At 38.3% G+C, this 27,631-nt stretch overlaps 1 protein-coding gene across 1 annotated transcript; it reads right to left on the bottom strand.

Moving 5' to 3' along the window:
• On the bottom strand, positions 1 to 27,041 carry eng (endoglin). The gene is made up of 14 exons (XM_020925111.2): positions 26,933 to 27,041; positions 26,022 to 26,179; positions 12,462 to 12,601; positions 9,343 to 9,456; positions 6,448 to 6,616; positions 6,099 to 6,267; positions 5,923 to 6,025; positions 5,650 to 5,848; positions 5,411 to 5,562; positions 4,829 to 5,059; positions 4,679 to 4,745; positions 2,994 to 3,104; positions 2,891 to 2,926; positions 1 to 2,809 (listed from the first exon to the last, which is right to left on the bottom strand). The coding sequence occupies exons 2-14, from the start codon at positions 26,077 to 26,079 to the stop codon at positions 2,688 to 2,690; spliced, it is 1,671 nt and encodes a 556-aa protein (XP_020780770.2). The 5' UTR covers positions 26,080 to 26,179; positions 26,933 to 27,041; the 3' UTR covers positions 1 to 2,687.
• Between the last annotated feature and the right edge of the window lie 590 nt (positions 27,042 to 27,631).

Below are 27,631 nucleotides of genomic sequence, written 5' to 3'. Positions count from 1 at the left end.
TTGATCAAGTTCACTTTATTAATTTTAATCAATGGTAGACACAAAATATTACTGTGTATATGACAACATTTGAAAAACTCTCTCATAAAAGTATCAATTTTACATACTGTGTACTGTGCCCGCTGTAGCACAGAAATAACTATTGAGGCAATCAAAGCAGGTACACATTCAGTAAAGTTCTCCTCCATGATTCCACATTTTTGGACACCGTTAAGAGACAAAATGAGCCAAATGCTCATTACATGCACACACACGCACACCCACACAGACCACACACGTGCAGGCAGTGTAGAAAATGACACACAGCTATTGTGCTAACTAAGACAGTAGGGATGTCAGAGGTAACGAACAGATCCTCAGGGTTAACAAGTGAATTAACTGACAGCTTGTCTGATGCGTCTGTCAGGAGCACCAGTCACCAGAACTGCAGCGTATGTGAGGCAGGATCTGTACACTTGTATTGGCAATACTGCACTCACATTGCTCAAAAGTAGTAAATACTGTAAGCCAAGGTTATTCTAGGGGAGTTTCCAACCGGGATGCTTCTTTGTTAAATGTTTTATCTTTTAGAATGTCCATGCGCATCCTGCCCATAAAGATCGGACAATGAATGCAGTACAATGTCAGGATGTCAATATGAGCATGGACATGCTCTGTGTTGGGACACAAGGAGAATCAGAGGTAAGGCCATACTGAGGTAAACCCAATGAAGGAAATCTAATCACCACAGAAATGACTCAAAGTGTGTATTAGATAAGTGCCCCAGTAATGATTGTCCCACATAGATATCTGTAACAGAATCCAATAGATAACCAATTATAATAATATTCTTGTATTAGCACAACAAAGAGTTTACCTCATCATATTGCACACATACATTAAGACATATGGTACTCATCCTCTGTTCCTGATCAGCACAGTTCTACATCTATTAATCTCATTATGAGGCAATGGCTATTTCTCATTTTTATTGCTATAGTCAGAAAAAAAGAGCTAATGCAGTGGAAAACACGGAAATACATCCTTCATCAAAATCAGTGTAGATACAGAATAGTGATCTGTCAAATGCTCATGTGATTAAATACAGATTTTAAAATTATAATTCATCTTAAAGACATTTACATTTTATACATGCAAACAGAGAGTTACGGATCAACCGTTTGATGGGCTGATGCAGCCTATCACATGTACAAGGTAGAAATGTGTCTTGTCTCACAAAACACAAGGTAAGATCAGGACTCAGAGCTACAAATGTTCAGTTAAAAGTACTTACAGCACTGATAACATGACAGTATTTATGATTTTTCATGTGAAATTATACTTATTATATATGTTATTAGTTCACTTTCTTCTTATATTTCATATGGCCCCATTCAGTATTTGTACCTATACAACATTTACCAAAATTAAATGAATAAACTTTGAAAGGTTCAGTATTTTCACATTTTGTAAGTGAAAATATGTACATACTGTATTGCACAGGGCTTTTTCAGTTTGTATCAAATTAACACTACGAAATGAATGAGTGCTGAGCCAGATGCATACATTTTTTTAATGGCAGTGAAGCCCTACTGATTAGGAAAAGTTGATAACTGATGTCGAGGAAAGATACAGGAAATCCACCTCCAGAAATACTATTCTGGGCAAAGTTCTCCTTGTGGCTATAGCTTTAATTGCTACAGTTCAGTGTTTGGATAGTTGCTGATCATTATAGGGACATTACTCCTCTCTCACCATATGGCCATATAACTCTGCACATAGTGCTTAATATAAAAAGAATCGCTTTCTTCAGGGCTCACAGGTCTTTTTGAAACTAATAATTGACAGCCTTCAAGCCTTCAAGCCTTCAAGGGGTCATATCTCAAATGTGTATAAGATTTAGCACAGGTTGGATGGGTGATCTGGTTATCTACACATTTTAAGAAGTCCCAGTAAAATATACAAAAAATACCCTTTGACATGGCCCAATTTACAACTTAGTTGTAACACAAAAATGGCACCATAACTCTTTCTACAAAAGTCACAAGGTAAGTGATAAAATGAAATAGAATAAACAAGGTGTTCAACAGTCAAATAGCTAAGGCTAAATTAAACCTTGGCTCCAGACTTAGATTATAAGAGGTAGCTGATCGTCAGTGACCTCAAGTTACAAATTACTCTTAATAACTGTAATTTTACTGTGCCTTTGAGGTCCTAACTAATAAGCTCTTCTTCGGCCACTTCATATTTGAGTAGTATGAATGTGAAACATGTTCACATGACAGGTTCGTCTCCTATCTATCGTGCTTCCATCACACAGGCACAAGCACAATTCATTGAAAGAATGTGGTGAATTTCCTGTTAGCTCTTGGGGGATATGGTTTGTTTTTCCTGTTGCTGGGAGCCAATTTATTTATTTTTTTTTCTCTTGCCCTCTTTAACTTCCTGCTTTGATGGCGGGTTTACAGAGGGACTGTGGAGGTGAGCGCCAGAAGCCATTGATTAGACTTGTGTTATCCATCACTCAGACCCCCGACCTCCACAAACTCCAAATCTTTGTATTTGTATCGAAGACACAGGTCCTGTTTTACATCTACTATTTAAATGAGGGCCAAATGGAGACAGCTTTTGAAAGCCTGATTGTAGACAACTCAAAGCAGCAACCCTGGCTAAAAGAGAGATGTGCCAGCGGCTGTGGACCTGCTGTCTCATGCCATGCTGCTGGTGGGGGTGCTTTGGGTACTTCCAATACTTGCATTAGCACTGCTGTTCTCTGATGGGGAAGGGTTAGTGGAAACAGGTTGTCGTTTTGTACTGGAACAAGGACATCCTGGAAGACAAACACGTTGTGACGGAGATGAGTATTTTGAACATTAAAGGAAATGAAAACTATGCAGTACTTAAACCTTACCAACTGTTGAACTCATGTCTAATCCAGTTGGGTATCCTGAAAATAAAGAATGTTGTTGAATGCAAATAAAACCCAATTTAAAACATGTATGATGAGAATATACCTGTTTTGATTTTGATAAACCAGAGGGCTCCAATAAGTAGCACTCCAATCAAAAAACCCCCAAATGCAATGCCCAGAACACCAGGAAGGCCAAAGTCAAAGCATTCAGTATCTGAAATAAAACATAATGATTTTTATAATTTACAAAACTGAGTGATAAATCAATGACCATTCATGAAAGTTAAAGTTAGGGGACATTTAGTATGAAGAAACAGTATATAAGACAAATGAAGCTAACATGAAAATCTATCTCAGGTACAGCACTGAAACAGGGACATCTAGTGGTCATTTACCCAAACTACGTCTCACTGTAGTGAGGCAAACTAATCACAACTGGTACTATCAATGAAGAAGGCATTGTCCTTTTGACAGAAATATAACAAAGAGAAGAAGGCCATCTTGTGATACTTTATGTGATTGTCTAACAAGGTCTTGGAAATTACACCTGAATAAACAGGATGAGGTGATGAGATCCTTCAGCAAAAAACAACCAAACAAGAAGAAGTTTAGCATTCAACACTCAGATTTATACAGTCAAGTGTGAAAGATGAAACTGGTACTTGACTTCAGTTATTATTATCTGATATTATATTATATCTGATATTATATTCAAATATTAATAATAACTGTATTCAATTTGTGCACTGAAATAAGGTTTACCTTTGGGTTGTACAACATATTGCATTATGCATATGTAAACACATTACCCACAATATCACCAGGAAACCCAATATATTGCATTTCTAAGGTTTTCAATCTGTCAAACATTTACAGACTTTTACAATAAATACACTTTATTATATTATGTAATGTCTTATAATTTAACATTGATGTATAAACTAAAAACCTTAAGTATATAACAATATTAAATGCTGTTTGCTGGTGTTTGTTTATTTCCACCCAAAATAACAATAATTAAGTATGAATGACTTCTTTTTATAAATGAAATCTTTAAAAGAGGAACAAAAGATATTAAGCAACAAATAAAATGTATAATGAGCTTTGAAGTCTGACAAAATCTGTGTACACCACTTCTTCATCATCTAAAGAGCCTCACTTTGAAGCAAGATATATTTTATATTTGCCATGGCAGTAGTGAAGGCTTAGACAATGGCGTGAGTCCTGATGCCTGTATTTGGACAGCAGCACAGTCAGAAGCTCTCAGAAACACAAAGGACCTGGCTCTGCTCCCCTGAGAGCCATTACGTCTGATTGTGGCCACAAGGTCAGGCTGCAGACCTTCCTAACGGACACGGCCCTGCTCAGACCCCTCACCAGCTCCAGCGCACATCCTGACTGCACTGCTATGACAACCGCCTGTGCACGGTGCACCAAGCACTGCAGGCAACAACACCAAGAAGAATTATAGCAACAATATACTGACCGAGCTGCAGACTAACAATTAGGTCCTGGAGGCAAAAGGGCTAATTTGAAAGTTTTACTTTTCAGTGAGTTCAGCAAGTTTATTAAGCATGCACTTTCGCTGTCTACCAAGTTAGAATGCTCCAAACACTTTCTATTTAAAATTTTAAGTAGTTCTACTGCACTGTTACTTCTTAGCTTTTCCTTACAAGTGATATACTGCAATAACAATGGATAAGAGAAATTGCATTGCTGCAATGTACAAAAAGGGAGAAAAAAAGAGTATATATATATATGTATAGTGAAAATGCAGGCTAGACTCACTTTGTGGTTGTAGACATGGCTGGGTAACCTCCAGGTAGCGCTTTACTCGCCCCCCATCGCCACATTTCTAGACAAAACAAAAATGTTTTAATGAGTCATCCCAGCTAACATTCCTTATAATTACCACGTCATATAAATACGTATGCTTACCTCACTATAACAAATTTTGACAGAGCACTCCAGGTCCCAAGTGGTAGATGTGAGTTCTTGAAGCTGATCCAAAGAGAAGCTGAGCCTGGTGCTGTTAGCACAAGAGCTACTGGAGCAAGTTTCGGTCATGAAAGGCAGCTCCTTCACAACAGGACATGAGCCTTTGGAGCGCAGAAAGCACTGCATCACCTTTATGGTCAGGACAATGTCCCCCAAGGTGCGCCCTGTAATCTACAAGACACACAGAGAAGATGGAGGGGTCAAATCTATGGCAGGAGTCATGAGAGAAGACACTTCAAAAAAGTATCAAAGGCATACCGTAACATAATTATAATGGAACAAATACATTAACTGCAAAATATTGCATTCATTCTCTCACAAATATGAAAGGGGGACCATAGTTTTTATGTTGTCAGAACCACAAGAAGTGTTTTTTGAATATTAGCACGACAGGAGATTCATGAAAGTACTCGTATGTAAGAATATGATAACATATTATTATAGTAGGGGACAGAGAGACTCTGATGAAATAAGACTTAAGACTTAAGACTATAAATCGGCATGGCATCATTAGTAGGATACCTCTGCGTAGATTCTCCTATTGCTCTGTACTTTGGCATTAGGATCCAAAGGAGAGCGGAAATCAGGTGAGTTGTACAACTGCATAGTCAGAGGCATCAGATGAGGTTCATTGGTTGTAACAGTGGGAGCAGTTTTCAGCACTGTTTCTGAAACTAAGAGCAAATGATAAAAACAGTATTTGTCAATATAAAAATGTACATTACTTATTATTTACATTAGAAAAATTATGTTAATTGCACCTGTATTGATAGCTCTCTTTTGTAACCTCAGTGCAATCATAGAGCCCTCCGATATGATTTCAGTGTAGCTGGTGAAACTTGTAGTTTTAAAATGCTCTAGAGCCTTTCTTTGAACTATTTCTGCAACGTCACTGTTCAGGGAAACCAAAGGAGGAATTTGGTGCCGTGCCATGTTTTGAAGAATAATATCATTATTGGACTGTAAAAATAGGAATATATCATTTATTTAGTTTCCAAGATAAATTGGTATAAATGAGAGTTTGGTTCGCTTACAGAAAATTTGGTGTGTTGCAAGTTCACAATTGTCCAAGTTGTTCCCTGGGGACCTCTCAAGAATAAGCTGGTCTTCTCTATGTCCATGTGAAGTGACACATTTCTACCACAACAGAAACAGACAATAAATGTTAAAAATTTTAAAAAAGATAAGGTGCACAGTACCGTTTGTATACCGAATAATGGCGCTTTCGGGAATATTAATGATATGAAGCTCTTCATTGCTGTTCGGAGGCATTGGGAAGCAGGATTTAAACGGTACAGTTTCACTGTCAATTGTCATAAAGTATTTCTCAGATGCGTCTTCATTTCCAAGAATGCATTCCCCAGAGCCAGCCTTGGTTCCTAAAAATCATACAGAGTAGATCAACAATATTATATTTACAGGTAACAACATAACACCCAGAGCTGACTGCATGTAATTTGAACAAAAATGCCACATAACGACTAATAATAAAGGTCTACCATGTAAGTTCCATCAGGACATTCAACAAAACCAAAACAACAAAATGTCCCTTTACTCACCTGTTCCCGCTAGATGAACTTCTTTCAGGTTCTTAATTGTTGTGAATGATGTAACGCCTCCAAATCTCTGTGTGGCCCACTTGATCAGCTCTTCCTCATCAGAGGGCATGGCTTCCTTGTAAATGTTGTTACGATGTCCGTAAAAATGAACTGATGAGTTTGTGCTTACCTAGACACACAGAAAAACACACTGTATTAACATCACAGCAGAACCACAGTAAAGCCACAGTATCAAATACTGAATGAAATGCAATTCAGATGTTTTTTTTATGACTCAGTGAAATTCATATTAGAGCATGTGCAGGCAGCAATTTTGTCGGACATTAGTTTTACTTTGAAATTACTTATCGGTTACTTTGTCATTGTTTAATAGAAATGTTTATTATGGTTAACTGTCCACTAGTACAGTTGCACAAGCCGGTTGGAGCCAAGGTCCTTCCTTTACTTCCTGAGTGGGGCCAGGAAATGGGCCCTTTTTTAGCTTTTGTGCGTCATCACAATCGGCTGGAATCTGGCTCCATACAAGGTATAAATATATACATCATTGCAACGACTAGACACTGCTGTTTCCTCGTCTGGCCCACTGAGAAATAATGGAATTTACACTGCATGAAGTACACAAGAGAACACAATAATCTGGGCATTAAGATCTTAAGATAAAGTTAAAACATATTAGTAGAAATTATGTATTAAATAGTGTACACTAAAATACTGAATTAGACATGAAACAAATATTTGAATGCATTACATAGAAATAAGTATATTATGAATAACTATTGAATTTGAATATACAAAGTATATGAAAATTAATGTTTAGTATATAGATTACACCAGGGGCAATCTGTTTGAGCACTATAAAAACAAACCAGTGGACAGACAAAACTCCAGGGGCTGAAATAAATAAACAAAACAATATAACCCAATAAGAAACTAAGTTCACATAGACTTGAAGTGTAACAGACAAACTGTGAAAAGAATACGACATTTAGGTAACAGAAGTGCTGATTTAGATAATATTTATTTCCAAATACTTGTGAGGTCAAAAGTTTACAAGCGCTCCACTGGATCTTAAAAAAGTCCCAAGTTTACGGAAGTTGACGTAATGACTTCCCTGTTCAGAAGCAAAGCACTAAAAACTAAGCAGCTCCTATACTGCCAACTGCCACAGCTGAATGTTTGGGTCTGTTTTAAATGCTCACATGTTTATGTCTAAGATTGGCAAGCATTTGCATGAATAGCTTTGTATTACACAGAGCACAAGAATAATAGTGAAAATAAAGATAATGCTTGGGGATCTTTCAGCATGAATCTAGTAACAGAAAAGAAAAGTAAGAAAACAAATAGACTAGGATAAATAAACTTGAACAAAAAGGGTAGATTGCAAACAGAAAGCACAAATATATATATCCACTTTTTTGTATTTAGGTTTAAGGATGACAAAACAAGTACCCAAGCTATATCCATTTATTTTCTGTAGTTGTTGGAGGACAGTATTTTTACATTTGCAATGTATTCATTAAACAATGAATAAAAACACAGGAAAATTGAGATGAACAAATATAAATATGAACTGCAATATTTCATCTAGTTTTCTAAAGGAAAGAAAAAAAAAAGATGTTGTTGCCAGCCAAGGCTTATAAAAGCTGGGACTATGACAGTGAGCCAAGCTGTCAGGCCACTGACGTGTTTTCTCCGACACAAAACAGATGCTGTTTCTCTTACTGTGCAATCTGCACTAAAGTACTATTATCCCCTAGCGATGGTGCTCATCCCACAAAAACATCCTGCAGTCACAGCCAGAGCTGGCCAGACCCCCCAGTCACATAGGAACAGGATACGGCATCAGTAAGCTGTCAGCAGACCACTAACCACTGACACTTGTCGTCAGCATTATTACTGCAGCGTGACTAAAATCTGCAGACATCAAGTACACAAAGAGCCAAAAGCAATAAAACAGACACAATGTGTCCAAAGAATTGAGGATAGTTTGTTAAGTTATGGCAACATTTCAAGAACATGGCTTCTTTTAAAGCAAAGCTTTTCATCGTTATCTGACAGTGATGTCTGTGGGAGTTATAGAGAAAGATGTTTATTTTAAACACTAAAAAGTTTGTAAGAAGAAAAATGTGTTCATGAAACCATTTAAAAAGTGGCAGAAGTAACAGTTAAAAAAGTACTCTGTCCACTATTCATTTCAACTAAATATCAAAACACAATGGTAGTGGCACAGTGGCTGAGTGACTAGCACTCTGGCCTCAAAGCAAGAATGTCCCAGGTAGTTTTTCTCCATGTCAAGGTATGTTTCCTCCATCAACCCAAAACATGCACAATTGATTAAATCCACCACTTAAGGAAGTCCTGACCAAGCCTAACTCAAGGTCTGGGGATGGATCCCCGGCCCAATACTGTGGCACCCTCTACTCCTGACAAGTTACCCCAGCGGCATTACAGGATGGCTCAAATGCCGAGGATAAATATCTACCTTTATATATGGAATTCATTTTACATCAGCTCTCATCAGTCTGTAATTTTTCTAGGTTTCCTTCAGTTTTGCTTTGCATGAATCATAAAGCAGTACAGAGCAGTAGGTAAAGAATATCAGTGTGCTGTTTGAATAGCACAGACAGATTCACAGCTGTTTGAGGCTGGCTGTAGTCAAACAGCTGGCACCACACAAGAGCACAGCACATCTGCTGACAATGGAAATCATACATACAGTCATACTTCTAGTTACAGACCAGGTTCTGGGAATAACAAATACAAATCCCATCTTTCTTTGTGTGTTGAGGAAGTGTAATGTCCTGAAGAGTATAATGAATAAACATGATGATGGCTTTTCTCACATTTTAAGTGAAGAGAATACTGGATGCAATCACTCGAGTAATCAGTACTTACATAAATGTTGACATCTTTGTTGGGGCTATATGCACCATATGCGGTGTCTGCTGATGTCACGATAAGATTCATAGGTCTTGAACTGGTTAGATTCACATTGAACATCTTGGCATCCTGTCAAGGAACAATGAGGCATGTTACAATTCAAAACAAACTGGGAATTTATAGATTTGTGTTGATCTTTGATGTGGTAATGTACAATACACATATATACATGTATTCATTCCCATAATGACGCAGAACATTAAGCATTTTCACACCTAACACCAAGAATTAAGTCCCTATAATCCCCCAGTCTAGTCCCCCTTGCATGTGTTTACACAGTAAAGTGGCTGAAAGTGAGTATAAAATTAGCATCTGTACAGTGCGGAACATTTAAATATTTTCAACAGGGGTAGGAAAACAAAAAAAATTTGAAGTATTTTATAAAACTGATGCACAAAATAACTCAAACAGAATTGCATTAATAATTAAATTCAACAGAATTATGATTACTTTCTAATTAAGACTGCTATTTTTGGAGCTACAGCGTCAGTAAATTCTCTTGTGGGTCAATACAGTATCTAACTCAGAATAAACAGAAAATATTTCCCAACAAAGGCAGTGCTGCACATGTGTTTATGTCTCTAAAAAGATTCCTGGGCTGACTGGAAAGTACCTCCCCAGAGCAGGAGCTAAAAAAGATCCTCAACTGTGGCCCCAAGTCCTACGCATCAAATGCAAATTTGGAACTAGAAATATATAGCTAAAAAGGGTTCCTACAGTGTGAAAACCTCTACTAAGTTCTTTCAAGTATGTGCCCCAGCATTCCCAAGGGCAGAGGTATGTTTTCTTAGTAATTCCAACTAAGCCATTCAATCTGAAGTTGGCATCATCCCTCCCTAAACCTGCATCATTTCCCAAAGCCCACATAGCTTGTCTTCAAAGTCTGTTCGTCCAAAAGCACTTCTTCCTGATCCAAGGCAAGTATCCTGCCTCAAAAAACAGCTCTTGGTAATGAGTTTCATGTCATTTAAATTGACAAAGTTCCTGAAAGTGTAATTTAAAAAAAAAAAAAAATTAATGGGAGTAGCACAATGCGGTGTGCAAATTATGATCAGATATGCGTTGTAACTGTAACATAAGCTGCATAATTGTTTTTGAGACAGGAAGTGCAGTCTGCTATTGCGACTACGTCTTCCCAGAAGTCCTGCTCTGTTCTACCTGGAATGTCCGACTGAATAATGAATGGCATTTCCCCTTTGAGCTCATTGTGCCTGTTTTAGGTCCAGTATGTTTTCCTTAACTACTTCTAATGAGCCTTATTGTCCTAGTGTCGTGTGCTCCTCCCGTCATTCCTTTGTAGCTTCAATTCTCTCTGTTCAACCCTGGATCACCATTGACCCTGATCACTCACCTTTTCTACTTTTGTCCCTGTGCTTTCAAGATACAATTGTTCCCCTCATCAAACTCTTTTCTCCAGTGCATTTCTGAAGGGCCTGTGCTGGTGTAGTTTCCAGTTATTCTTTTGCTTCTCTCCTTTAGCTTGAATTGGCTCCGCTGGTATCGTCTCGGCACTAAGCCAAAACCTTGAGTATTCCAGCCAGTGTGTGACATCAATGGACCCTGCACCAAGTGGCCCCTCCCTTTGAATTTCTCTGGCTTGTACCATAGAGACCAAGCACAGAGTTTTAACTGTTCTAGGCAATCCGTAAATCAGCTTGAAAAAACAAAGGGATGAGGAGGAAGGTGATAAGAAAAAAAAAATACTGGACAAAAGGAAGCAAGAAGACAGCAGACAAGTAGGCTGATTTCAAACATTGAACAGTCTGACAGTAGATGAAGATGAGCCCCTTCCTCTGTCCTAACAAGAAAAGTCTGTTCCTAAACAGGCCATCAAGAGCAGATAAGGAATGTGTATAAAGAGAAGTCCATTATAAAAAGAGGATAAGCTAATACTGTACAATGTCCAGGCCTAGACATGTACGACCTACTTTATATTTTAAAACATCACCTTGCTATTATGCACTATAGATATGGTGTTCCATAATTCTAAGTACAAGTCTTACAGATACTCCCACCTTTCTGTCACGTAGCACATACTGTACCTATGTAATGTTGATGTTAGTGATGTACGCTTCCTCATACTATTAACCGCAGAGTAACATTATGTGCTGACAGATGGGTATTCTGCAAAAAGTATAAATGGTCAACTAAACAAATTAAGAACAGTAGAAAGGAAAGTTGAGGTTAAATGAATGTAAACAATATACTAGCCAACAAGAAAAATGCATGACCTCTGTTTGTTGCACAAGCTACACTGACAGTGAAAAAACAATAAAAAATGGGGTAGTTTTATGACAAGTACAGCCTGTCCAAGCAATCATCTAAAATAATGTAATTTGTAAGGCACTAACAGCCCCTGTGCCTGTTATGTTTCATAGTTTTATCATAATAAGATAAATAAGAATTGACACAAGCATTTGTCTAAAGGTCTCTGTTTGCGTAGTTGATGATTAGATGACCATTGACCTTTAGAAACATCTGTTTCTTTTGGGAATAATTATTTGTTGTTTAAATGTGCATTCCAAGTAATTTATGAACAGTTGTTTGGTCTCAGTGTCACTGCTATATCTTTGACAAATTAGATGCAACACATCTGTTATTTCTCAAATGTTGTTATCTATGTCTTAGAGCATCATTGCAGAAAACACACAACTTAACAAAAATATCTGTTCACGGAGTTCCGGTTGTATTGAGAAATCTTTTTGGCAAACAGGTCAATAAAAAGGATCATTCATAAGAAGATGATGACATATTCCTGACAGGGCACTGGGTTTGTTGTCAGTTTGACAAATGGACAAAGCTGACTATGTAACATTTTAATGATGACTTCTGACTTTTGTTATTGGCCACATTGTGATTTTGATCACCAGATCTAATATGTGTGTCCACTAGTTCAGGATGGACTGAACTGGAATCACAGGGTACCTCACAGTGCAAAAGGATGAGCAATACTTGCTACACACAATAGAGGCTCACAATATGGTAATATCACAATTTTGCTAACATTTCCAATAATTAAACACACCTCAAGTAAAAATAATAAATTAAGATGACATGAACTAATCCAAACCTACCGACTGAGTGAAGATTAAGTTGATAATATGAACTTCTCTGCTGTCCTTGCTGATGAAGCTTGTCCAGCATCCAATCTGCATCTCCTTCACAAAGATCCATGGATTAACATTATCCGTTGGGACACATGTCTGACTGGAGCCTGCAACAAAACAAATGGTTTATGTCAGCACTTTAAAACTGACCACAATGTTTACAAGTGTGTCAAATTGAGTATGACTGAACTCAAAACAGAAAGCTAAATAGTTATTAGACATATGGCTTCTATATTACACACTCTGACACTGTATATGTTTGTTATTAATCATTTAGAATGCTCTGCCTTGGTGCTGTTTGATGGGAGGGTAGAAGCACATTGTTTAAAAGGGGTTCGGCCAGTTCACGTTTATCAGCTGTGTCAGAACGTAGGGCTGAAGTCATTCATCACTAGTGTTGGCTGTGCTCTGTGTATGAACGTGCTGTTTAACCTGGAGATGCCTCTCTCAGGGGGCTGAATTAATCAAGTCATGGTAACTCATGTGTGGAGTAATGAAGGGGGGTTGACCCGATCTACCTACCACTGTGTGATGTGGTATTAGACTAGTGTTAGGCTAGTGACTAATAGTGTAATGTGCATGTGCATATTACATTTAGCATGTAGTTTAGACCTCAGGGATAATGGTGCAACATAATGTAAGTAAATGTAAGGCAAACTGCAAAATGTAACACGCTTTGGAAATCAGTCAGCGCTGATTGTTCTGTAGCCTTGGACATTTGATTTTATACTAGGCAAATAAAAGAAACAATCATGTAACCATGACCATAACACACTGTTCATATTGATTTTTTTTTTTTTTTTTTTGAAAGCCTTGTGATCATGTAGAAATGAAATAAATGACAGAGATACAGGGGTGACATTGTGTCATTAAGAGCAAAAGTGATAGAAGGTGCAGTGTCACACCTCAAAAAAAGAGGTGTTTTTGAGAACATCACAAGTGTTTTTCTGCACTAGCAATGACTTTATGTGGAAACATTACAATTCTGTACAAGCTGAAAAAAGAGGAACAGGATATAAAATGTAAAACCTATAAAAAGTTGACAAGAGTTTATCACAATCAGAAGGCTTTACTGGCATTTTTGAACAAAATTCATGAATTAGGAAAAAAGCTTCAATGCAACATAAAGTACTAACTGTAAAAAACTGTAAAATATAAAATAAGCCATGCATAAAATTAATGCTGTCTAAATACACATTTATACAAAATATAGAGTATGGACCAAGTTATAATACAGAATTTTCAGTGCAAATAGATGAAATATTGTGGACAAGAGTTATTTAAAATGAATTTAAAAACAGAAGAAACTGTTCTTATGGCAAAAGGTTCTGATCCAAATGGACCATAGCCTTGTGCCCAAGGGGAGTGGCTCAAACAGTCTGGGTCCAGGTAAGAAGGGTCAGAACCAAAATGCTCGACCCTGAGTCCTAGAGACGTACAGGTCCTGGAGACCAGGGAGGCTGCAGTCATGTTCTCAGTGGAGCCCATAATGTACTAAGGTATCTGTCCCACATGGCCATGGAGGAGGTGAGGAAGGATCCAATGGTAGTAGAACTGCAACATCATCTGGGCTGGCAGCTTGGTTGCCACAGGAAGCACATCCTTCTCTGACCCCACAGTGGTGATGGGGATGTAAAAAAAAAAGTCTATAGTGGATGTCAAACTTTATATCACTGCGCTGGTGTTTTAAATATCATACTAGACAGATCAACACTGCAGTTTAGCTGCCATCTCTCTGTAGTTACAACATTTATATTAGGTATTCATCAAATAAACAAATTCACAGTAGCAACACCTAAATTTTGGTCACAGTTTAGAAACTTGCTAATATATTTGGTGGATTTAGTTTCTTGGAAATGAAGATGGAATGTAATCTTTGCTCCTTTTCCATCTGTCTTATTTTGTCTCAACTTGCAGGTCAAGGCTGGTTTCCTGTTATTCTGGCCTCAGTTAATGTCTGTTGCTCAGTATCCACATCCATTAAGTTATTTGGCTTGTGTTGGGCTGTGACAGAGTCAACGGCCCATGACTGTCCCCTCACAAGTCCTGTATAAATCACTGGACTATGTGCTTGTGTGTTGGACTTTCAAGTCTCTTTTTATGAGTCACTATAGGGTATGAAGAGCATTCATTTAAGCCTCTTGACCCCGGAAATGCCAGCAGCCTCGCTAAACGGTTTGCTAGTAAATGAGGTATAGAAGAATCATTCCATTCCCTGTCTTCTTTATCTACTTATATCAGTCCCCTCCATTTCCCATTCCATGAGAAGACATGTTTATGCTTGCTGGTTGTTTCCATCTGTCTGATAGCAGGAGAGTGTCGCCAGATATTGTTAGAGGACAACTGGTTTGTTGTTAAAAGCCATTCCACTGGTGATGAAATGTACAGTAAGATGTGCTCAATGTACTGGTTCACATTTAACAGTAAAAGGTAGGGGTGGGTAGCATGGGGATAGTGGCAAAGTAAGCTAACAGTCATTTATAGTGGCAAGTTCAAAATAACTGAGCATACAAAATGATCATGTATGCACTGATCAATGGTAAATAATGACATTTGTAGGCATCTACAGTACTATGTAAATACAAAGTACTTTTCAATAGCCTTTTTCATCTTTTTTAAGACTTAGACTCACAGGGTACAGCATGTGACACACAATACTATTTGAACAAATTATTTAAGACATACTTTCAGCTATACTGAATATCTCAGCTGTCATGAATTTAATTTCTATGGATGTAATAAAATGAAAAAGCAAATAATTGATCAATTTGCAGAAGGAATAAAAGACTAGAGTAGCAATTGATTAGATAACACGCAGGCAGTTACCTCTTCAGTCACCTTGAGTGATAAAGAATTATACAGACATACAGATATACTTATATTACCACATGTAAATGCTATTATGCAAAACTACAATTGAACTTGGTCAGTAAGAGTACTTTGGAGTACACTGTGAAACAGTCACTGAACCTATGGATGAAACACATAAGCTACAAGTTTAAAAGCAAGCACACATATACTGTAACTATACTCTTACCAGCAAAAGATAAACTAAACATATTTCGGATTGTTCACAAGCATCTCAACCTTTGACCCAAAACACTGAAACTCATTCATCCGGTTTTCTGTTTTCAGAAAACTTCCTAGAGGCATTTGTAAGATGTGACCTTCTGAGGGCAAGTTTAAAAGTGTGGAGCGATAGACGTGATGGCCTGAAAACATAATGCACTGGTTCAACTTCAGTCTGGAGCATTACACTGCATTTCAAACACATGACGGTAAAAATACAAAGGAAAAGTCTTGACAGCACATCAAGAACAACTGTCTGCTCTATTCCCCGAGGTCTAGGGGTAAACAGTTTGTGTTCAGAGTTGGACTACAGAGTCCTGTTGGCCAATGGGGAGGAGGGGTCAGCTGCCCTATCAGAGAGAGAGAGACAGGAGAGAAAGGAGAACTTCAAGGCTGGCTCAAGTCTCACTAAACTCTCCATACACACACGCACATTTATACACACACCTATTGTCCGGCAGTTTCCGCAGCTGCAGATTGAGGCCTGACCATCCACAGGAAGGTAAACAAGCTCTTATCAGTACTCTGCAGGGGCCTGCACTGTCCCCTGGCCTCTCACCCCACTACCATACCACACATTACACACACAAAAACGCTTGACCATCACAACTTCCCCAAACTACAGTCCTGAATTTATGTCTGAGAATACTGATTGACCTTATCAGTGCGGAGGTTTGGAATAGGCTATGTGGTTGTGCAGTCTGTGGGAGGAACTGAGGCTGTGATAGGCAGTCTGGAGACAGGCTGTCTTTACATGAGCTCTGTTTACACCTAGGGGAGCCATTCGTCCGTCGCCGCATCTTTGTCGGAAGTCAGGAAAGACCACCAGAACAACAGTGGCACATGGAAGGTCTGTGGTTCACTTCCCCTTCGCTCTGCAGCATTTTAGACTTGGCAAGTTTCAGAGTGAAGGCATTTAGAAAAAGCTGACAATACTAATGCAATGTTCTGCTATGTTATAATCCATTTCTTTTTAACAGGTGATTGTAAAGTACATTCTATTGTCACCAGAAAGTTGGTCCTCTATGCATTTGAACCAGACTCTAAAGGGAAATCGACCTTTTGTATATATTTTGATGGGGAAACAGGCTAACACCAAACAAAAAACCAAACGCATCTTAACTTGCGGTTCAAATTTGGAAACACAGAGCTGCCAAGCAAAAATGCTTGTTCACAGCATTGTCATTGTGCTACCAAATTCAACATTTCTATGCTAGTTAAGTAATGTGATATGTTATGGTTACTTACTAGACATACAAACCCTAGCACCTTTCCTCACATCATTAGCCCCTGCAGCAAAGACCCTGCAAAGCTAGATCAGCCTGAAAACATGATTAGTCATTCAAGTGTTAATTGGGAGAATGACAGGCTTGTTTTTGCTAAACTTCATGCTAAGTGTGTGCAACTAAGGCAAAAAGAAATGCTGGAGATTCATTACACAGTGACTGCTCACAATCATTTAAGATTGATGTAGCTTTACACAGCATATGCTTGGTAACAGATAAGCCATTTTTTCCTAACAACATTTTTGCCAGTAAACATAGATGGTTTCCTGTAAGAACATCTCAGCAGTGTTCTGCATGTTCACACCATTCATGAACTAGTTCAAAGTTCAGTTCACATTTGTTCAAAGTGAATAGTTCACGTTCATAGTTCACAATTTTAATTTTGAACTAGTTCAAAGTTCAGTTCATTTTATATTTAGATGAGATCTGTAAATGAAAGACTGCATTTATTTTTCAAACTGACTTCTAGTTTACAACAACTTTACAAGATCCACTGTTGGACAAGTGACTTTAAAACTGTGATGTGTTATTTATGACTTGTTACTGTCATTTGAAAGTCATTTGTTACATTACAATATTACTGTTTAAAATGTAAAACATTACACGACTATTACAGCACTTTTGAGTTACTCTCACGAAAAGAACTGTGAAGATGCTGAACTTTTGTGCTGTATATGGACTAAACCAGGACTAAACCAGGACTGAACCAGGACTAAACCAGGACTAAACCAGGACTGAACCAGATCTAAACCAGGACTAAACCAGGACTAAACCAGGTCTAAACCAGGTCTAAACCAGGACTGACCCAGGTCTAAACCAGGACTAAACCAGGTCTAAACCAGGACTAAACCAGGTCTAAACCAGGACTGACCCAGGTCTAAACCAGGACTAAACCAGAACTGAACCAGGTATAACCAGGACTAAACCAGGTCTAAACCAGGACTAAACCAGGACTGAACCAGAACTGAACCAGGACTAAACCAGGACTGAACCAGGTCTAAACCAGGACTAAACCAGGTCTAAACCAGGACTAAATCAGAACTGAACCAGGTATAACCAGGACTAAACCAGGTCTAAACCAGGACTAAACCAGGTCTAAACCAGGACTGAACCAGAACTGAACCAGGACTAAACCAGGACTGAACCAGGTCTAAACCAGGACTAAACCAGGACTAAACCAGAACTGAACCAGGTCTAAACCAGGACTAAACCAGAACTGAACCAGGTATAACCAGAACTGAACCAGGTCTAAACCAGGTCTAAACCAGGTTTAAACCAGGACTAAACCAGAACTGAACCAGGTATAACCAGAACTGAACCAGGTATAACCAGGACTAAACCAGGTCTAAACCAGGACTAAACCAGAACTGAACCAGGTCTAAATCAGGACTGAACCAGGACTGAACCAGGTCTAAACCAGGACTAAACCAGGTCTAAACCAGGACTAAACCAGAATTGAACCAGGTATAACCAGGACTAAACCAGGTCTAAACCAGGACTAAACCAAGACTAAACCAGGACTGAACTAGGTCTAAACCAGAACTGAACCAGGACTAAACCAGAACTGAACCAGGTCTAAACCAGGACTAAACCAAGACTAAACCAGGACCAAACCAGGACTAATCCTGGACTAGAATTTGGAATCTAGGACCGCCCCTGAGAGAACCCCGAGTGCGATCGGGCGTCAGCTGCGTTTATCTCGGTGGAGCGCGGACTTCTGCGTCGGTCCTTTCGCTCAGGATCACGGTCTACGCGGGACCACGTCCGGCGTTTCACCGCCGCTGATATCACAGTGATTTTAGCAAATTTGTATGAAGAAAAACGAAAAACCCACCACTTCAATCCAGGTTAAGAAAGAATTGTGACGCGCGTTACTGACATTTGTACCGAGTAAAATAATACCACTTTTTTCCCTATAATGCCGAACATTACTGCGTTACAGCAAAAAGCAACGCATTATAGTAATTCATTACTTTTATAACGCGTTACTCCCAACACTGACAAGATATTAACCATAACCACTATAGAGCCAAGCGCGTGGAGCAGCACGTCCTGTGCGTGTAGATATCAGAAAATAGGATCCATCCTATTTTTTGACGCTCTACGCGAGCGTAGGCGCGTATCCCCGTCAAAATACAGCGAGCATGGATCTATTGTTGTATTTGTGCATTTACCATCAACACATCGTGCTCCCTGGGCAGCCGCCGGTGGAGTCGCCTTCGCGTTGACACGCGGCTGTGGTTTCGCGAGGTTAAGTGCGAGCAGATCGTCACTCGTCAGGTGAAAACAAATTCCGACGTTTAACTGAACCCCAACAGTGACGTACGTCGTTCATCTCACATAATTTGAACAAATTCACGTTCAAGTTCTTGATTTACAAAAGTGTTGCGTTCAGTTCAAAGTTCACTGAAAAATGAACGTGAACAATTAATGAACAATAAAGGGTTCATCCATCATGTGTCTGTCTGTGTTTGCAAACATGTATGTAGAAGTCAAATAAAAAAAATTATCAAATAAATAAATATAGGAAGAGTCAAGACCAAGGAGAGTTATTGAACTTAGTAAGCCTCTAAAAACTGATAAAGTTAAAAGTTTGAATGTTGGGAATGCAGTGAAAACTGTGTGAACAGATTAAAATAATCTGTCAGATGTATGCAGCCTTTTCTTTGAGTTAGTGTCTACTTACCGACATGGGAGTGGAAGAAAATGAAAAGCCTGTGTCCAAGCCCAGGGAGGATTCTACTATTGAGTTTTATATCAAACATTTACACAGACAGTGCAACACCTACACCGCAGACAGGGATCCATGCTCTCTAAATACACAGGGACCAGAGAGCATGGCACCTATTTCATCAGAAAGACTGCAAACCCAGTAAATCTCTGACATGATACTGATGACAGTTACTGCAGCAAGAAATGACAATGGACTAATGAGCCATACATTGTACTGGAACAATGATTTAAATAATAATCATGTAAAATGGCGTGATTCAAAGGCATTAAACCAAAAAGAGTTTTAGAAGTTATATAATAGAAAAATAAATATGAATATATGATTCATAATTGAATGAACACATTCATTCATATCTATTTACTGAAGCAGCAGTGAAACTGTGGCTTCTAGACAAATCATACATGTATAACTAACATGGACTCTTTTAATTTAACTAACATCTTAACAAATGTCTGTCTTGTTGAGAAATTGTGATTTGTGTCTATTGTCATGTCTCGTCTGTAAATTGTGTTCTGTACAGTGTGTGCTCTTAGCATAGTCTAATTTTATTAATACGACTAGATTTTTGTTGCCTGACCAACGAGTCCCTCCTACATTCTATTTGAAACTCGATCCGAACCATAAGGGTCTCAAACCTCCATCCTAATTTGGGACAATCCGACCGCAGCCGCTAATTTAAGACATTTTCTCTTGAAAATTCTTCCAAATGTCTTCTAAATTGCACTTTTTAGTGTATCAGTTATTGGCCTAAAATCTCCAGCAGAGGACAATATTTTGTTTGGCCCAACCAGTTGCCTAAATATGCATGAAAAGATATATGCATAAAAGCTTTATCTGAACACAAAGAGTGTACTGCAAAAATGTGACTACACTGCGCTCTACAGTTTGTAGTAAAACAGGTTTGCAGATAAGTTTGTGCTAAATTCAAGTTTTATAATTTGGGGAAAATTATACTGGCCCTACATATTGGCTCAAAATTCAGTATCAGCCATGAAAAAATCTGAACTAATTTTGAACTAATTCTTTTACCCGAGATAAATAACAGTTTTTCTCTGTAAGCCATGATGTTTGTTTTGACACAAATGGACTGTGCGTATCTTTGATTGGTTAATTAAGCACTCAATCACGCCGATGAATACAGGGAGACAGGATATGGTTCCAGAAAGTTTTGTCAATACATGTTCTGGTTGGCCAGTAAAACATTAAATTTTAAATCTCTTTAACTCATGGTTATGAAGTGTTCTGTGCCTGTTGCAAGTGCTGTTTTCTATCTGTCATCAACCTGCCCATGGGACTATGAAGCTGCCAATGGGACTCTGGCACATTTATATGCTGAACTAACTCAATGATTAATGTGCACTGTCCCATATTCAATCAAATAAACATAAAATATATTCAGAATTTGAACTTTTAGTTGTTGTTTTTTTTTTTGTTATTTTAAGTTCCACACATTTTATGTGGTGATTGACATTTTTATCCCCTTTTATATCAATACAAGTATGATATCAAACTATAGAATTCAATATCAGTCAGGCTATATAATTCAAAACAAGAAACTTTTCAAAGTTCAAGAATAGTTGTGTTACTGTATGGATGGATGGATGTAAGAAAAGAAGAGGGAACATTTTGTTCCTCATCTGGATACTCAGACTGACTCTCTGAATAGAAAGACAGCAAGTATGTGCAGTTATTTGCTGTGATTTAATTTTTGAAATACAAAGAGAGGAGTCCTTGATAGTTTCTATAAACGTCTCTCTATGCAAGAGACAAAAAGCACAGTGCCAGAGTTTATCTGCTCAGACAGCAGTAACATTGGCCCGCAGCGGGCCCTGCTGACACAGCATGTATTCACACAAGACTAATGAGGCCTCCAATCATCATGAAACTCTGAGATTAAAAAAGTGAACATGGATAGTTAGTGGCCATAGTGAAGAAATGTCCAGCTTTACAGAGCTGCCAAGTGGAGTCTACCCAATTGTATAGATCTGGACAAACAGAAGCAGGGATTGTACCATTAGGCTCCCTAACACTCTAACTACATTCAAACAGAGGAAAAGCCCAACAGTCTGAACTGGATTGTTATTTGGGAGGGGCATAACACTGGAGCAGATCAAAATCGGTCTGAGGCAGCGACAAGCAATGGCGTCTCCCTGCCACCCAGTCTGCCTGCTGCCCGCTGTGGCTCACCACACTAAAACAGGGGAAGTGGACTGTTTGGACTTTCAACGCCGCCTTTAACATGAGTCTCTTTTTTCCTATAAGGGCTTTCTGGTGAGTCTTCTGCCTATACTGGTGTTCAGAATGTGACTGTATGAATTCCCAAGTATTGCATCACATTTTGTATGCATTTTTCTTTATCTTTATCTTTATCATTTGGTCTTTTAAATCCTCTATTTACTTTGCTTTCCCCATATCTTGCTTTGAAGCACTTATCTGCTTTTTGACAGTCACATAAATTTGACCCCCCTCCTCCCCACTGTCTCCATGAATCGCTCTTTATGAATCCTGTTATCTCAGTTTCTCCATCCGTCTGTCTCGCCACCGTCCTTCCCTCTCTCTTCTCCCTCCAGGGCCACCCGCTAATCACTTTTGTACTTTTCTTATGGCCCATGCAAAGCAGGCAAGCTCTTGAGTAGGCACAAATGCAGTGGGGGGTCCAGCAGTCATACATGGGAATTTCTGGCTCCCACTGTGATTCTGGTGGCGGCAGGGGGCATATTCAACATGACTTCCCTGCCAGGAAACACTGAACAGAATTTGGATAAAAATCTCAGAGTACAGAAAAAACTTTGGATTTAATTGTTTTCCTAGTCACTTTTGTACTTGTCTAGACTAGATAGACTTTGTAAATAAACTGGTAAGCTTACATCAGGAAAGACTCCAAAGGACTAATGGCGTCCAAGATAAGATGTCACATATAGTTTCAGAACTGGAGCCACAACCAAGGAAGTGAATCTGATAAAAGATCTCCCTAATGGAAGTCATAGAGGTTTAAGAAAATGTGTGTGTCGCCAAGTGACTGCGTGGATTTAAAACGGCAGCATGAAAATTATATAAACTCTGAACCAAATATTGGTGTTAGAGTTTGCTGTTTTAAAATCTATTTCAACTCAAGAAAGACTGAGGTCAGCTACCATACATTTGAAGATTCAAACTGTCATGAATCTTTATCATGAATGCAATAGAAAATTAAATAGAACACAGCAGGCAAAACTATAAGGCATTTTCTTTCAAGAACTAGAAGGATTAAAGCAGCTGAGGTCCACACTCAACATTTTAATGAAGTGACTGAAGTTAGCACAAACAATTTCCATGTAGAACAACTAAAGGGGATTTAGACGAGTTGTATAGTCACAGGAGGACAAAGATAAAGCCACAGTCTGGAGCGTGTAGGGCCTCAGAAAGAACCACCACCATTTTAAACACAATTAACCTCACGGGGAGCCGGCGTGCTGGAACTAAGGCTGCTCTGATCCTTTTCTCGAGTCTGGAGATTACAAGCTGGTAAACAATAAAGACAAGCATTGGTGAGCACTGACATGTAGTGAATGTTAACAATCACAACACAGGTGCCACTAGTATGGCTTTTTCAAGTATTCTAAAACGGCTCTATCGACAAGAATAATGACAACTATACATTAATGATAATTATACATTAAATGACAACTATATATTAAAATACATTTTAAAAAGTTTAAAAAAAAGTTTAAAAAAAAAAAAAAAAAAAGGACAATATGGTTTCCAACAAAATGTAATATTTCATTTCAGATTCTTGTCTTTATGACAAAATATTTATCAGATTTCAGCTCAGTTCAATTATATCCTGACACAGTATCCAAATAGGATTTAAAGTATTTTATTTATGGTGATTGAAGAATTAAGAGAAATGAAACTGAGCTCAGATTTGAATAAAGATGTTTTAGATCTTCTGTGGCTATGGGAACCATCTCGCTTAGAAAAACTATCACAGTGACATCATCAATTTAAAGACTGTTCAAGCACCGGCATTACAGGTCTTATAGGTCTGAACCACACTGTAAGTCATGCAGCCAGGGGGCTGCATAAAGAGGGTGCATAAAAGCTTGACAGCACATTGCAAAGATGAGTTCAGATCACCTAAGATAAGCACATCAGTAGATAAAATGTATGATTGTAAAATAGCACTAAATGAATATTAATGAGAGCAGGGTAAGATGTGAGGACAAGCAGTTAAAAGTGTATCATGTATTATGTTATTATACTTCTTGTTGTAATTAGCTTTTTCTTATTTGTCCAGGTGCCAACACCATAAATGCAAATAAAGAATGTTCAGATAAAACCAGTTTCAACAATATTAAGACAGCCTGTTATGGGTTAAGGGCATAGTGGGATCAGTAGAGTGCTCTGACTGGACCATATACTGGAATATGTTACACAATGCATTTTAAAACAAATATTCAGTATTCTGTAACTACATGCATTTTCAAGTATTATTCCCAGCACTGATTATAGCTGTTGGTAACAAGCACACACTTTCTGGTTTGTTTACCTTGCTGAAAAAGCATACTTACTTTTAAATATTTAGTCACAATATAGAAATACAGCTTCCAAATGAATATTAACGGCATGAAAATGAAAGTGGCAAGACCTCAGTAGACACCATATAACTTTTTTTTTCTTTTAAACAATATTGTAGGAGCTTATGTAAACATCATCGGAATGCTGTCTGAGAATATGCACACAATTTAACCATGGGCCCTGACAGAAACCTCTGAGAAGAGGAAAAAATAAATAAATTATTGAGTAAATGATAGCATATGTGGGACTGTGTGTCACACAGGCAATTAAGACTGAGCTAAACAGCTCCTTAAACTCAGCAGCAGTGAGAACAGTGAGACTGATCCCCTGTGGAGGCCAGCTACACAAGGTCAACTTTCAGCAGGTCCGCAGTGGGGCCAAAAGCTACCCCGCATCCACACCAGCACCCTGCAGAGAGCCTGTTTGGAACTGGTGGCAAGAATGTAATTTTTCATATAGCAAAATAGTGTTGAGGCCACAGAAGTAAAATGCCCTAGCATCTGATTTGTAATACCTCCATCAGATTCAGTACTCACCTTGGGTCACTTCACTATATATCACGACCACACTATCACTATCCACTGTTGTTTATCACTACCACTGAAACAATATATTTCAACACTGTAATATATTATTTCAGGTATATTATTCTGTACCTGCTCTGCTATTTTATTCATGTTGCATACTTATTTAAATATACAGTACTTTGGACCATTGCCTATTCAAAGATAAAAGATAAAGTTATTAATTGCTATGGTAACATTCCCATCCATCCCATTCCCATTCCATCGTTCATCACTCTGTAGTCTGAAACCCATGCATGTGCATCTGTGAGCTACAATACAGTGTTATTCTTGTTTTCATCACAATCAAAGCAGGCGTGTAGTCCACTCAGTTCTGTTTTATACATGTTGATCTTCATTTGGCACTGATGTCTTTAGAGATACTAATTTATGTACTGTATGTGAAACTTCTAGTTTTTAAGTTCATTACAAGTTTGAGGTGCAATCCCTCAGTTTCTGCAGTTTTGTGGTAAATATCATTATCCATATTTTTTATGCATTATCTGAACCTCTACTACAAGCCTATTAACCTTCTTTTGGATGGACTGCTAAAATAGTCTGATTGCCATCACTAAGAGATAAAGCAAATATTGAGATATTCATTTTTGTCAATACCACTGACCCCTAGAGTGATACTTGAGGTATTGAGGAAAATACTGGACAATTGTTTTACTAATTGACAGCTCTGTGGTTGTTCAGGCCACCCCTAATGCCACATGGCTGGAGGGAAGTCAGGCCTTGGCAGCTCAAAGCAGCCCAGAGCTGGTCGGAGTGTGCGGCTGGATTATGGCCGCGAGGCACTGGGAGGGAATCCACTCCCCCTTTTCCTTGTAGGGATTACAAGTCTGAATTTGATATGGACAGCCACAGGCAGTGTGAAAAGAGGGGTGGAGGGCCCTGACAGAGAAGAGATAGATGACAAAAATAAAAATAAAAAATCTATGAAGGACTCAAACCTCATATTAAGTGTTTAAGAGTTACACCAATTCTGTACTTCTAGTTCACACAAATAAGGCAGTAGTATACTGTTTAGTGAGACAGCATTGTAGGTGTTATTCGTGGCAATTTGTATTTGGTCTGTACTGAGATGAAATGGATTTTCAAGGTCAAAACACAGACAAGTAAAGTTCTTGTATACAATTCACTATAGGTCTATTTGCATGAAAACATTTTTCTTTTTAGTCAATTTTAATGAAGTGTTAGATTGCTTATATATATTTCCCAACCCATTTTGCTTTGTGAGACGTCCATATCATAAACATGATTCAGCTGCTGGGCTCAAGTTTAAATTTTAATTTAAAAAATCTAAAATCCTTACCTGTAGACCTTCCAATGACACATAACAAGAGGGCCATCACTGCTATGTGGAAATCCATCTTTGCAGAAAGTACGTTGTCAGTGCTGGCTGAAGTTGGTGAGTGAAGATACTCAGGGAGTGATTGAAGTGTCCTTTGTCAGACAACAGAGTAGAAATAACTGTGGAGGAGATGGAGCACATCATTTTATATCTGGTAAGGCTGAAAATGTCACGTAAGGACAAGGTAACAATCACTGGAAAGATGTGTGTTACTTATATAGCCTAAATATTCAATATCTTTCCACTCATCCAAGAATGTCAAAAAAGCCATATTAAATTAGGCGAACGGAAGAAAAATGAAGTTCCGCTAGTATTCAAGCCGCCGATGATTTAAATAAAACACAATATGTTGCCCATTTGGACACTAAAGGATGATACATGCCGTTCCATAACACTATTGTGCGTCTTCCGGGCGCACAATAGAAATCTGAACCCTGAGGTTATCGGGTGGTCACTTCTGGTCAACTGTCCAGGAAGCAGAACTGCAACCACGGCTTTCTTTAAATAAAATCACGAATCATCAGATAAAGATGCAAACACGATGTATGAGACATACGGGAAAGTAAGAACCCGTGCAAACGTGACATTGCAACGTATTCGTTTCACTTTTACCAATATATGGCTTAAAAAGATGCGTAATTAACATTTAGCGCGCACTTGGGTATATAGATAGCAATTTACATGAACTAATATAAAAAAATGTATAAATACATAGTCTAAAATTTGGTATAAAAGTGGATGTACGTTTATGCTACTGAATGTGACATTTGATAGTTTTACGTCGAGAAAGAAAAACAAATCGAAAGGATCATATCAAATCATCAATTAATCGGAGCTTTAATTAAAAGATAAGAAAGTAAAATATTGCCTACCTATTTCTGAATTAAGTGGCTGAGTTGAGTCGGGGAGACTTGTAATCCAGAGCAAGAATGTGGCTACCTTCAATCGTGTAGCCCTTTCAGAACTTTTCCGAAAGTTTTTGTGCTCACTGGGCGGTTCATAGATGACTGTAGGGCCCCGCCCACTGCTGTTTCCAATGAAGTCTGAACTGTGTAGTTTAACCATGGATCTATTAAAATAACCCTCATAGTTTAAGTCTAGCCCAGTGTGTTCAAACTAGGGTCCAGGGGTCGAATGTGAATGAATTTTGTTCACTGCAAATTTAAGTATTTCTACAACTATAACCTATAACCTAAATAACATCACATTGTACAGTTATTTCAAATCTAAAATCAAAGATATACTTTTACTCACGTTTATAGACAATTTCTAAATATGTCTGTTACATGTAGAACACATTAATAAGACTAAAGCAGAGGTGGCCAAATATGTTTTCACTGTAAAGGTACAGTGGCTCTGTCAAACCTATGTAAAATGCATTTATCGGAAAGGCCCTGCAACTGTATTGACCACCAGTCTGCAGCCTTTCACTACAAATGTTTCCACATGGGCCTGAGTGGAAAAGGTTTGGCCACCTCTGCTCTAGTCTTATTAATATGTTGTACATGTAACAGACACATTTAGATATTGTCTGTGGATGTGGTCAGTACATCTTGGTTCATCAGAAAATT

The sequence above is a fragment of the Boleophthalmus pectinirostris genome, unplaced genomic scaffold, assembly GCF_026225935.1.
Source record: "Boleophthalmus pectinirostris isolate CB_2022bp ecotype Guang Dong unplaced genomic scaffold, ASM2622593v1 HiC_scaffold_18, whole genome shotgun sequence".
Classification (NCBI taxonomy): domain Eukaryota; kingdom Metazoa; phylum Chordata; class Actinopteri; order Gobiiformes; family Gobiidae; genus Boleophthalmus; species Boleophthalmus pectinirostris.
Note: the sequence above shows the minus strand (reverse complement) of the source record. Positions and strands in the feature narration are given on the sequence as shown.

Coding starts and splice junctions, on each gene's coding strand:
- eng (XM_020925111.2), bottom strand. CDS start 26,079: ATGGATTTCCACATAGCAGTGATGGCCCTCTTGTTATGTGTCATTGGA. Junction 9,457..12,461: donor ACTTAATCTTCACTCAGTCG/GTAGGTTTGGAT, acceptor GTTCCTTGACAG/GATGCCAAGATGTTCAATGT. Junction 2,927..2,993: donor GTTTATCAAAATCAAAACAG/GTATATTCTCAT, acceptor CTTTATTTTCAG/GATACCCAACTGGATTAGAC.